Source organism: Saimiri boliviensis, chromosome 3 (genome assembly GCF_048565385.1).
Source record: "Saimiri boliviensis isolate mSaiBol1 chromosome 3, mSaiBol1.pri, whole genome shotgun sequence".
Taxonomy (NCBI): Eukaryota; Metazoa; Chordata; class Mammalia; order Primates; family Cebidae; genus Saimiri; species Saimiri boliviensis.
Window position 1 is genome coordinate 95,196,353 of NC_133451.1, and position 13,925 is coordinate 95,210,277.

General features: G+C 35.2%; 1 protein-coding gene across 2 annotated transcripts in view; it reads left to right on the plus strand.

The window, feature by feature from the left end:
* The window catches only part of NFKB1 (nuclear factor kappa B subunit 1), a 122,187-nt gene that overhangs the window by 28,661 nt on the left and 79,601 nt on the right, over nt 1-13,925 (plus strand). The window contains exons 4-5 of one of the 2 annotated variants that reach the window (XM_003929512.4): nt 2,335-2,375; nt 6,253-6,351. In XM_003929512.4, coding sequence (XP_003929561.1) covers nt 2,335-2,375; nt 6,253-6,351 — 140 coding nt within the window. The remainder of the gene's footprint in view (nt 1-2,334; nt 2,376-6,252; nt 6,352-13,925) is intronic. The other variant, XM_010340114.3, reaches the window with a different exon arrangement.

Consider the following 13,925-nt stretch of genomic DNA (forward strand, 5'->3'; position numbering starts at 1 on the left):
ATCTCAGTAAATATGCTGTGGTCACAGCTTTATGTTGTAGAAATTATTTTGCCATAATATTAGAAAAACTATTAAAATTACGCCTAAATATCTAATTTGCTAGTTGTTGTTACCCCATCATTTTTATCTACACTTTTTTCCCTCTTCATTGCAGTGTCATAGTACAATTTTTATAGTCCAAAATTATAGGATATTGTATTCAAATTTGTAAAGAGGTAGAGAGGTTGATTATCTAAACCAGTATTAATTGTAAGTCTAAAATGGATTTTTTTAGTCTTCTAGATTTTTTGAAATCTAAAACCTTTAGTAGATCTAGTACTTGTTGAAGACCATAGGATGCGACATAACTCTTAGGTCTAAAGTTAAATTTCTCTGCATGGTGGAATGTCACTTTCATGGCACAGAAATGTTGCCAAAAGAATGTTGGCCTTAAAACAACAAATATATACATATCAAATCTAATTTTCTAATTGATTTAATGTTTAGTGTGTTGGCTGAAAGAGAGAAATGGCTCTATTTTACATGAATTTTCACATATTTAAAGGAAATTAAATCATACAGGAAAAATAATAAAAAAATTACAGGTGTTTTTAGCAGAGGTAATAAAAAGTGGGGGACTTGAAGTTTAATGTAAACATGCTTCTAACTCCTCTATATTTTTCATGGCATCCAAATATTGCTGTCTTAGAAGACTATCTTCTTGATATGTTCTTTTACCATTGTAACAGGGAATGTTTTTATAAGTGTTACATGTTGTTTTTGTAAGTGTTACAATGTTTTTATAAGTGTTACATTTTATAAGTGTTACATCATACAGGCTCTGTCTTAGTATGAAAGTATTTCCCTTTCTAATCAATTTTATTTCTTTCTCCAAAATTAAATGCTAGCTATTTGGGGGAAATTTTAAAATTATGATTATGTTTCTCAAAGTGATTTAAAATGTCCAGAGATGAATTTTATACAGACAAAAGATGGTAACTTAATACATTAACCAGTGACTACCCCCTTTTTTGTCTTATGTATGTTTCATCTCAGATGCAGTCATTTTTCAACTGGCTTCCTTGTATAATTTCTTGAATTATAACAGGAAGTAATTATACCTTTATTTTCTCCAGTTCTCTAGCCTTACCCTGTTTCATCATAATATTGAAAAGATAAAAATAAATTCTCTTTTATGTTACAGTTTAATTTTAACCTGAAGGTTTATCTCTTCACAAATTTATTTATCTAAAAATAAAAGGTCTTGAGTTTCTTCCTGAAGGAAAATGAAGATTAAAATGGACATACAAGCATCCTCCTAGAATATTTTTAGCACCAAACATCTTGATCTACATTCAAATAAATGAGAACCACCATATGCTTTTATTTATTGCAGAGCTATGGGATATTATACTGTTGACATAAAAATCAGCAGAGAAGCTTAGAGACTTTTTCATATTGAACAATTTGTACTTATGTTGTCAGAGATTCTGATTTTCCTTTGAAATTTTAAGTCAGTTACCTTTAGGGTAGGATTAAGACTCTAGTTTTGTGTTTTTACAGTAATTAATTTGCACACATCTACCTTCAATTAAATTATTTTCAGTATTTTATAAAATGCCTGAGCTGTTTTAGAATCAAGTTTATGTGACAGCACAATATTCAAAAATTGCATATAAACATCAAAAGTTATGGATTAATATGAAAATTTTACCACGTCTGATGGAGCAAATTACACTGGGAGCGTCAGGGAGGAAAAGAGAAACAAACTAACCAGTTAAGGAATGAAGGCAGTACTTTCCCTTCAGGTAAGGAAAGGAACAGAAAACCTATTGTAAGGAAAAAAAGGTAGCCCGATGCCTGTCACACATGCAGGTTGCTAGCTCAGTATCATTTAATTTCACATTAATCACACTCTCTTTGAGGAATGAAAGTCAATGTCTAATGATGTGCAAGACAAAGAAAATGTCATAGTGCCCAGGAAGTGGTTGCTGCTTTTAATTGGTGTTTGTCATTTTAAAATGCTTTGTTAGGAGACAGGATTATGAAGGCTGTTAACATCAATTCTTGCCAGCCATATGCCTTTTGTTGGGTTGGAAAGTGTGCCATCACCATTAAACAAACATTTACTTGTCTTGGTTCACTAAACTTTTAAAACTATTGTTAAAATAAGGGTTAATTTAATATGTTAAACAAGGATGAGAAATTATATCCTTGTGGAATTTTAGCCAAAAATTGATTTGAAACTTCTACATAAAAACATTAATTTTAGTTTTTGACTTGCTTTTCATTTTATACCAAATTTGAGAAGCCTCACAGTTTCTTTTGGTTTCTGTTTGTTGTTTTTGTTTTTAGCAGATGGCCCATACCTTCAAATATTAGAGCAACCTAAACAGGTAAGATTAAAGGGGTGGGACTCTGATTAAAGTGTTAGATTCCAGTGTCTAATATTGAGATCCTAAGCACTGAATAATAGTAAATGAATTCTATGAAGGAAGTAACTTATCTGAAAGATCAACAACCTGACAAATTATGTAACAGCTTTATTCATTCACTTTACATATCTCTTAGTCATTCTTCACTGTCCTGAGCCTCAGTACATAGTTCTGTATAACTTGTTAATTACAGTATTAAAATTACAGTTAATTACAGTATTCTGCTGTCTCTACAGCTTAACTTAGCAGCCACTCCTAGGAAAGGCAGAGGTTATTTCCATTCATTTTCAATTATAAGAAAATACATATGCATACAGTTCACATGCACTGAGCATGGACTTCCATCCATTGTATCTTTGCACACGTAGTACCTCTTAGCCTTCCTCCTTCCTTTGATAGCCTTTTCTGTGTTGCCTTTGGAACATGTAACCTAACATACTAAAAGTACCAGTGGGAAGTAAAGTATCAGAATGAATTATTGAATTCTCTTCCTCCTGGTGTTAACTTTAGACTCAGCCTCTTTGAAGTCAGGAGAGGAGCACTTTATCAGGCTTTACCTCTTACCAGTAGATTCTGTAGAGTATACCTCAGAACTGAAATGGCCTCCATAACATATCCAGTTCTGTGGATATTTATAGGAAATTGGATGGGACCAAATAATTAATTAACATCTGCCTATAGGAAGTTTCAATTATTAGGGGTTAGAAGTAATCAACCCCTAATACTAACAGTATAGTTCTCCACAGAATGAGGAGAGTCAGTAAATCTCTGGGTAGATAAACTAATCACCTTTGTATGAGACCAAGGATATGGATACTGTCCTCTTGCAGCTGTATTACCCAATACATTTTCTAAGTATTCTTTGCATTAGCTCAGGTAAGTGAAACACTTTTGCATTTTGTAACATTTAACACATGCTAAGTAGGTCATGAGCTTAAATAAAGCATCCACTGCCTTGTGGTTTCCAGAATTATGGCATTATATATGTATTAGATTTGGTTAGCATTTAAATGATATAAATATCTTGATGATTACCTAACAGGCTATCCTTATAAGGTTGAAATTAGATGAAAGTTTTTGCTGTGTGGGCAAGAATGCCATGTGAAACTTCGGGCATGGTTCTAGTTCTTGCAGGTGTCACATCCTGACTCCACAAGCTGCCAGCGAAACTCCATTGCTTTACCTCCATGTTCAGCTCTTTTTAGCAGTTATTTCTCACAGAAGGTCATCAATTCCAGTGGAATTTTATCCCTTAAAATTCTATGGGATCTGGCATCCTGGAAAGTTTCCCAGCTTTTAAAATCTAGGTAGTCCATGAAACAGATATCAACTAAAATTTGTCTGCATATGCCAAAGTGTTCTTTCAAATATCATTTTCATAAGCATAGCACTTCAATAAGAATTTTTAAACGTAATTTCTTATGATGGATCCAGCAGTCATAAGGAAAAATTGGCATTTAGGATTTACCTGAAGGGTTAATATAGTTCCAAAATTCAAAATTTAATTCACATAAAAACTTGTGTGAGTAAAGCAATGTGGTTTCCAAAGTGATGCTATTTTGATGTCTGACTTCAGTGAAAGTAGGAAGGTTGTATTCACACCAGACTTTCTGACTGAATGGATGTAGCCTTGCCTTTGAGGTTGATGACTCATTTTAAGCAAATGGAGTTACTGAGATGAATGACTGTGGATTAAAGGCAAACCTTTAATCTCAGAAATTTCGAATCAGAAATGCATCCAGACAATGCATTGATGACATCTTCCTGAAAAATGTTATAAATTTTCAACCTCAGGTTAAAAAAAATTGAGAATTTAATGAAACTTTAGATACTGTTATGCAACCATGAAAAATATCATTAAGTATTTACAGTATCTCTTACACCATTCCCAACAAGATATAAACACATATGTGACTATATTTTTCTAACTGTCCCAAAGGAATTTTGTGATTAAAGATAACAAATTGTTTTTATAAGTTAGAAAAAGGTTCTTTTTTTTTTAGGACCTCTTAGCCACAGATTTTCTCCAGCTTTGACAGAGATGAGTTATAGCATAGACTACTAATTTTTAGAACATCCAGTGCTGTTGCATACTAGTCATTGTTAATTAACTAATACTGTTCAAAAACTCAAGTTGTGTTTAAATTCATTAGCAGTCAAGTAAATCTCTATTCTTATGGTTAGCTAATTATTTAAACAACCAACAGTGTTTGCATATAAAATGCATAGGGCTGAAATTGTAAATTATTTTTAAATTTGAATTTCATGAGAAGCAAAACAAAGGAATTGCCTCTGAAACTTTATCTCCAAAGGTTTCCTTGTGTTTAGATCTAGAATCTCCCAAGTTGTTGTTTTAGGTCTCACTGTGATGAGTTGATCACACACTTTAGACCTATGTGAGCACTGAGGAACTTTCCCAGACTAGGGAATTTACTTTAGGCCTTTCTTCTCTGGTAAAATGTGTTTTAGGACTGATCTTTGGAAATCAGGAAGTTTTTGGAGATTATAGGGTCAGTTCCAGATGCTTCCCAGAGATTTAAACCAGTTCAAGGCACTGGACTGCTCAGAGACTGGAAGACCTTACTAGGCATAAGGAAATGTAGTATAGTCTAAGTAGTACACAAATTTTACATTGGTTCATGAGCTCAAAGCTGTCAAAATCTTCATGCTTGCCAGGGTTCCACAATTTAATGAGTAAGATAGCGAGCCCCCACCAGCAACTAGTGGGTATGAGGAGCTGATGGCCAAATGATCTAGTGCTGTATATGCGGAGTTGGTACCACAATAGAAACAAAAGGTGAGGATGTTCCTTAAAATATCTTAATATCTTTTCTTTTCACCAAAAAGTGAATCTGAACAAAGAAAATCATCTGCTTAAGCAACTGTATGGTTATAAACTACTAACACTTCCACAAATTGATTGATATCATTATAAAATTGAATCTTTCAGGAAATACAGTGAAATCTCCCTTAATATGATGGTGAGGTCCATTTGCGTAATTATCCTTGTTTTATTCTTTGTTTATAAATATGAATAATTAAGTTAGCTTTGTAAATCATACAAAGTTAGAACTGGAGTAGACCTTAAAGATGGTCTGGTATAATCTTCCCTTTTGTACAAATGAGAAAACATAGCACTTCTTAGGTGTTTATTAGCCACAGTAGTTTTTATGGTGAAGGCTTCCAGCTAACTCTTCATTAATTAACTACATCTATAACACTTCTGGGTCAGATAGTATTTGAGGGAACTATCTAGTTTTGGAATCATTCTGGTAGGTTAATATTCAATCTTGAGCTTGACCGTATCAATAATCATAAAAACAAATATCCTCTGAACTGCTGAAAAGCTCAACAGATTCAGGGTCTAGCATAGGGTGTGTTCTACAACGCTGAAGCAATCTATTTAAACAAACATTTCTGTAGTCCCTCCTGAAACCAACTGTAATCAGAGTAGATAAAGGAATTTCTTCAAGTAAGAGTCAAGGAAGCATAACTTTTATTAATATGGTAAAGTTCAGAGCTTGGCAGCAGCAGTTTAAGACAAGGAAGCTCTGATTAGAACAAGCTGTGACATGTTGAGTCTGAAGCCTAAACTCTTCAGCAGACATTCCGCAGGCTTTTTAGACACATCTTAGTGTACAAATATCAATTAATACCATTTTTCATAATAAGATTATGGGAAAAGTGATTCTCATTTACAGAGCCCTCTTTCACAATTTCATGTTTTTCTTCTCTCGTTTAGTAGACATAAGATTTAAACTTTTTGTACATATCTTTGTTGCTATAATTTTTAATAAGTGTTTCTCAAACTTAATTGGCTTAACATTCACCTTTGCAGAGAGGATTTCGTTTCCGTTATGTATGTGAAGGCCCATCCCATGGTGGACTACCTGGTGCCTCTAGCGAAAAGAACAAGAAGTCTTACCCTCAGGTCAAAGTAAGTGTGTGGTAGCTCTCCTGTGTGAATTCCGGAAATTTGATGTCCTAAGATTTCCAAGGAATTGCTTTAAATGAACACAGGTTGCCTTTGCCCCTAAGCTGAAATGTTCACATGATTATTAAAAATTTTAAGTAGAAATTTGTCTGCTAGCAATAGAACTGACAGAAATTTTGTTAACATTTCCATTTAATAGAAATGTCTTCAACATTAGTTAACAAACTTTTACTATTTCTTGATCATCTTAAAGGTTTTTTAAAATTACATACTTCCTAAAACTTTAATAAGTCTTTGAAAGAAACAGTTGATTTTGACTCTTTGGAGATTTAGTGGAAAACCAAACAGATGACTGAGTGTATGGATTATATAGTATATTACTTAAGATTATGATTTCCAATCCAGACTTTGTTATTAGCTGTGTGGCTTTGAATAGGTTTATACAATACTTCTAAACTTCAGTCTCCTAATGTATAAAATGCAAAAATATTAATAGTACATACTTCATAAGGTCTTTTAGAGATTAAATGAGAAAATGTATACATGCTCCATAGAGAATCTGAAAGTACCCCAGGGCCTTGGCCTGAGCAGATGTGTAGCCCTCTTAGAATGAACTGCTGCTGACATGCTAGTGGTGTGCTTGGTCAAACCATGTTCAGGCTTTTTGTTTGTTGATTTGAGCATATTTTTCTCTAAGCTAATATGAGACTTTTAATTTCATAATATAGTACTATGTTTCCTAGACTGATAATAAACATAAACTGAATCATTTTGCAGATAAACCCAGTCAATAATTATAACTTAGTCTTTTATAAAAGTTATTATTTGGTCAGTAATTGAAGGCTTGAATGAAACAGTTCTCGCTATGTGTGTCTGTGTCCCTCGGGATCTAACATAGTTTTGGACTCAGGCTCTGTTGGTTTGTTTCTGTAAGTAGCAGGCCTTCAGCAAAGGTGTGATGTAAAGAAATCTGTCTTTGGTTTTGCCAGCCTCGCATTTTGTTTCTTCCTTTTCCTCTTATCCGACCTCTACGCCCAGGCCTGTTAAATTTCTTATTCCTATTCCCAAATAAAAGACAAAATACCATGATGTCAGTCTTTACCTTTCAAGTGAAACTAACTCATATTATTTAGTATGGGTCCTACTAGTCATATTTGCATTTTAAGTCTCTTAGCTCCAATTGTGGAATGAAAGATGTTTTTTCTATTAAGGGTAATTAGGTAGATAAATATGATGGCTTTAGTCCACAGAAGCAGACCGTGGCCTTATGGCCTCAAGTCCTTTAGAACCTTGATGAGGAATGAGGAGCAGCAATAAAGAACTAATCTGCACTTATTAAACACCAAAGACTTGGCAAGTGCTTAACATAACAATATCTCTTTTAATTTCATAAAAATCCCACAAGGTCAAAGGTGTAATGCCTGTGAACCCAAACAGACTCAGAGGGAGGAATTATAACTGGCCTTTCTCACAAGACAAGTGGCTCTGTATCCTATAGCAGGCCACTGAACCTCTCAGCTAGAATGTGTGCATTTGGGGTGCTGGAAGCAGGGAGATAAGGAACCAATTATGGGAGGACAATGTTGTAAAAGGGCATGGTGAATGATAACTATTGAAAACAAGGGAGATAGAGGCGCAGGGGTCAATGAGTATTCAGGTATTGGGGAGCCAGGCCCAGCACTTGCCTTTTTAACATGTGTGTCTGTGTGCCATATATATAAATATTGTGTGTTTATGTATGTGTATATTTGTGAGAAGGAGATTGAAAGATGTTATCAGCATTGACACTGACTATAATGACTAAAGAATTTAAGTGAAAAACTGGGAGTTTTTTCTGACTGGCTTGGCACAAAAAATATAAATTATGGTATTTACATGAACTGTTTACTTCTATTGCTTCAGTATTTTGTGACTAAGTAACAATTTGCTAACAAATGCATGGCATTAACTTTCTTATACATTTATTGGCTAAGAAAAAACTTTATACATTCGTTTACTCCCAGTCTTCATTCATCTTTCTCATGTAGAGGTAATCATCTACTCAAGAACATATTGCTGCCTCAGTCACAAAATAATTTACAAATGAAACAACTTAACAGGTATTAGATGTTCTCATAGAATGAGTTTCTGTATCAAGGAGTTTAGTACTTACTGGGAAATATAGCTATGTAAATGACTAATAAAGCAGGTTCACCTACAGCCACATTATTTCACCATATCATGTATTTTTTATTCACTAGTTTAGTATCCTTTTATTAAGCATTTAATCAACTTGTAGGAAGAGGAGGAACTTAGAGGTTAGAGAATCTGACTGTACAAGCTGTCATTGTTCCCTTTGCTTGTTATTGTTAACTGAAAATTGAAACGGTTCTGCTGGTCCTAACAGTTAAAGGAAGCAATAAGAAAGAGACAACAGCCAGGTTTTTTTTTTTTTTTTCCAGAGCTCTTCTCCAAATATCCCTTTGTTGTTTCTGCTCAGGATGACCTTTAAGTTTGTAAAAAATTTTGAATCACATTTCCCTCTAATATTTAAGCTGAGGAAAAAATTGTTCTCCATGCATCTTTCTTATCAGAAAGATATTTACAATTGTATGTGTCTTTTCTGTGAGACTTTACGAAGCTCCTGCTCTGCAAGAGACTGTAAGGGAAATAGTCAGATGGATTACATATAGAGATTCCCAAACTTGGCATTATTGAAATTTGAGGCTTGAAAATTCTGTGTTGTGGGAAGTAGACTTACACATTATAGAATATTTAGCAGCATCCCTGACCTTAACTTACTAGATGCTAATAGGATCCCTATAATGGTGACATCCAAAAAGTCTCCACATTGACAGATGTCCCCTTGGGGGGAGAAAAATCCCCCATGTTTGAGAACCACTGATGTGGATGCAACAAGGAATCAACCTTAACCTTACCTGTTTGTGTCCTTTTCTACTAGAAGGTTGTCTCTCATAGATTACATAGAATTGTCCAAGTATATTATAAACATGTGCTTTTCTTGATTATTAGTAGGTATTTCTTATTTTCAAGATGATGATCATGGTGTCTGTGTAATTTATCTTAGAAGATCAGTTAGTATACCTGGATGCTAAGGAGAAAGATAGAAAAGAGAAAATGCGTATCTTCAACATTTTATATTCTACGATAACTTCACACCTAAAAGCTAATGTGGGAGTTCTACTGACTGTCTGTTAGAAACAATTATAGAAGAGAAAGTGAAAGTGGAGAGTTAGGTCCACTGTGTGGGAACAATGGGAGGATCTATGGAATGATGCTTTCAGGTGGGCAAAGGCCTCATGGAGGGTGCCCCATACTCAGCCCCAGAATCCAGAATCCATTCCCACAGGAACTTCAGAGGGAGGGTGTTTACATTTACAGGGAAGAAATGATACTTCTGAGCCTTACATTTGCCACATATTCATTAAGTGCATTTGTTCAGGCTTAAAGCAGCAATACTAACAAATACATGCATTAACTAAAAGCAAAATGCTATGGGCTCTGCTTTTCCGGAGCTACAGCCTCTCTCCCTCCAGCCTCACACCCTGTCTTACTGTCATACCTTTGTGAGAGCACCATCACTCTATGGTGCCTGGAGAGGAACCTGGAAATGCTGGTAGTTCGGTGTAAACTCGGTCATATGGAGATGGCAAGAAAGAGTCAGGGGCCAACTTGAAAGCTTTAGGGGCTGGCTGTGGTTTCCAGGCTGTAGACACCAAACTGTACTTTATAGAACATGTAAAAATATAACCTATATGGGTTACTCTCTTACTGATTGTCTAAATTTGATGCCTCACTTTAAATTTTAAAACCAACTCTGGAAGTCTACTCAAATCCTGCATTTCCTACCGGAAATGTGTCCCATGCATAAACCCTGTTTTGCATAGATGTAGTCTTGGCTTACACACCCTCTTACCATGTTGAGATTATTTCTAGAACTCAGGCTACTGAACCATCACTGCTTGTTTCTTTCACATAGCAAAAAAGAAAATTTCCATTTAGCTTTCTGTCTTGCTGTGCAAATCTTCATTTTTTTAAAAAAATTATAAATTATTTCAAGCATATAGAGTTTAAAAATTGATATAACAGAAACCATGTACTACAACCTAAATTTAGTAGATACTAGCATCCTACCATATTTGCTTTTAATAGTTCTCTCTCTTCTCTCAAATAAACGAGTTACAGCTATCCATCACTTTGTCCTCCTTCCTTCTCCTTGGGTAAACTGCCACTCTGAACTTTCATTCCCCAAGATGTTTTTATATTTTTACTACATAAGAAATCATCTAGAAATACTGGCATTTTCAAGAAAATTAATTTTTACAAACTTCAACCCAAATTTGCCATTGTATGCAATGGCTCCTTTTCAGGGAAAACATGGGTTAAAACTGCACTCCATTGAAGATTAACTGGTGCTCACTTTGATACTATTGATTCCTCTTTGCTGTCTAGATAAAAAATATGTTTATTCACAATGTAGAGTTTATACTGACTCTTATAGCAAAAAAAAAATATTCAGAGAAAAATCTAGGGAAAGTAAGTATGCAAACTAGCTCTTATGTCTTGTCCTTTCATAAGAAAAGTTTCCTGTCATTAAACATTTTATAATCTACTATACTGCCTATAAAATTTCCCTTTAAAGTTTTTTCCATTCTAATTTCATCATGGAGCTCCTAGTGGGAGAGGCTGGCAGAAAAGCACAGGAACCTTCCTCTAGGCCAAGCTTGTCCCTGCCTGTTTTTGACTCAGCAAGGAGTGCCAGGGAAGGCTCACTTCCCTCTTTTCCCGAAAGCTGCACATGAAGTTTTAAAAATCAAACTGCCTTCTGTTTCACAGAGGTAGGTGACAAGAGGTGTAGCCCCGTGGGACTCTCACCAATTTTCCTCTAGAGTGACCAGAAAGCACCCCCTCCCATCCTCAACTAATGTGACACATCCTCCTGTGTGGTCCACTCTGCAAAAACAGAAATTGATAAGAATGACTTTGATTGTAAAATACAAATAGCTTACCAGTTAATATTCTTAGTTTCTCTCTAGTTATAAATATCAAATGCAAGGGACTTGAAACACAGCTGATAGAAGTGTAACTATTTTTAATCAAACATTTTCTGAAAGGTGGTTCTCACATATGTTGTCTTTCTTGAGCGTTTTATGTTGAGTGGAAGACGTGTGTTGAAATGTTTAGGTCAACAACAGCTTTTTGTTGTCCCCTTATACTACTGATTAAGAAGAAAAGTCTTCACTCTTTGTACCTTTCCTTAAAAATCCTAAATGTTAAGTTTCTGTTGGGGTCAAATAAAGACTATCCAATCTACTGTGGCATTTGAGGATATCACCATATCCTTGCATAATCTCCCTTTCCTTTGTATAGACTTGTCTGATTTAGGAGGTTTGCCATTCTAAGGATCTAGTTGGAGATCTAATTTTAAATAATTTAATCTGACTCAATTACTTAAAACAACAGGGGAGAAAATCACCAATAATCAGCTAGGTGTGCATATAGAACCTAGTTCATATCATTTATTAGGATTTCCATTGGACCCCTAAGCTATTCACTGCACACATATGTTAATTAGGGAAAATAACTATATCCACTATGTACAATATATCTTGTGCTTTTCACGAGAAAAGCTGCTTATTGAATAGAAGGGCTTTGTAACCTGGGGTCTATGGATCCCTGTTGATGGTTTCAGAGGATTTTTAGACTCCTGAATTTATATACAGACTTATACATGTGTGTACCTGAATTTTTTCTTGGGAGATAAGTATAACTTTTTATCAGATTTTCAAAGGGAAAGACTTAAACATGGTTAAGAATCACGCTGTAGCTTATATCACTTTAGCTTTTTGATAGCAGCTATCTTTTAAAATGATCTGTATAATGTCTTTTTTTTTTATTCCTGCATTTTTAATCAATTTTAAGTGATGTGAAATGCTCTATGTTGCTCAACACGTAGAGAAAGCCTCCCTTCAGTTTTCCAGTAGGTGGAAAAAAGGTGAAACTGTATTGATGGTCAAAAGAGTTGAATAGGCTCTACTGCTTTTTTTTTCCTCCTCTTTAATACATTTGCAGATTAAGCATGAAGCTCACCATTAGTGATTGAAGCCAAAAGAGAGAAGACAATACATTGAACAAATATTGATTGAGCACTGTGTGTCAGGTACTGCTCTAGACAGGCAGACAAAACTCCCTCCCATATATAACCATAATCTAGACTTGCAGGTAAATTTTGTTGCAACTAGTTCAAAAGTAAAAATACTACTTTGTAAAATCACAGGCCTTTAAATCCACTGTATATGTTCAAAGTTACCACTATAAAGTGGAGAAAGCTACTCATTAGAAGAAACTTCTAGCAATAATAATAATAACTGGGAAGTTTAACTCTTAGAAATTATGAGGAGATCTCTATGCTTCTTGAATTTAAGAATTGTCTGAATTTTACACTTTGTTTTGTCAGTTCTGGCTTGGTGACCTTCCTCTGTTGGCCATTCTCATTTTCCTGCCCTCCACTCTTCCCTAACACATGATTATTTCTGGGACCACTGTTCAATCCAAAACAAATCTCTGATGGCTTCTAAACCAGTGGCCTCAGTCTGAAGATTGTGTAGTAGGGTGACTCTCGCTATTCTACTCTGGAGTCTTGGCCTCATAAACTCACATACTGGCAGTTCACCTGGATAAGGAAAGAGGAACACACGGAAACACCAAGGTCCCTACATGTGTTCCACTGCCTCCTCCACAGACAAGTTGTTTTCAACCCATCTGCAGGTCCAGAGGTGAAGCTGGAGACTACCCTACAGTCTAAATCTTTTCTCCCCACCCTCCAGGTGGATTCCAAATAAGAAGTCTCCAGCCTACCTTTACCTCCCTGGGGTCCCATGAACATGGGCTAGAAAGTGCATGCAGACTTTCACAGACAATGCTTTTCGCCTTTAGGTCCCTTCCACCCAACAGAATGATTATAAGAATAGCTTGCTGTGCTTACTTACATCATCTCATTTAATCATCGCAATAATCCACTGATGCAGGTTCTGTGATCCTCATTTTATAAATGAGGAATTTGAAAACTAGAGAAATTAAGCAGCTTAGCCTGAGTCTCACACACTGTTAGAGATGGAGCCCAAGATTTCAGTTCATGCCGTATGGTTTCAAGGCCTACACTCTTAATCATCACGGAATACCATTCATTAGCATAATATTAAGGCTCTGTCTCTACTTTGTAACAATCTTTTAAATCTGTTGTTCACAATCATGGGTGGGCTTCAGAATTGTTCAAAAATGTTCTAAACACAGAGACATCTGGGGCCCACTGCAACACTTGCTAAATCACAGTGCATCATCTAGCCAATCTTGGATTCTATAATAATTCTATGGTGGTTTCTAAGAACTCATCGTTATATAATGGCAACATATTACAACAGATAATTGAACAGGTATTCAATGTATAACCATGGAATAGAATATTATGCCACTGTGTTTTAAAAAGATAATTAAGAGGACACTGCAAAACATGGAAAACTGCTTACAACATAATATTGAGAAAAAAGCCTCAGCCAGTCACAGTGGCTCCTGCCTAT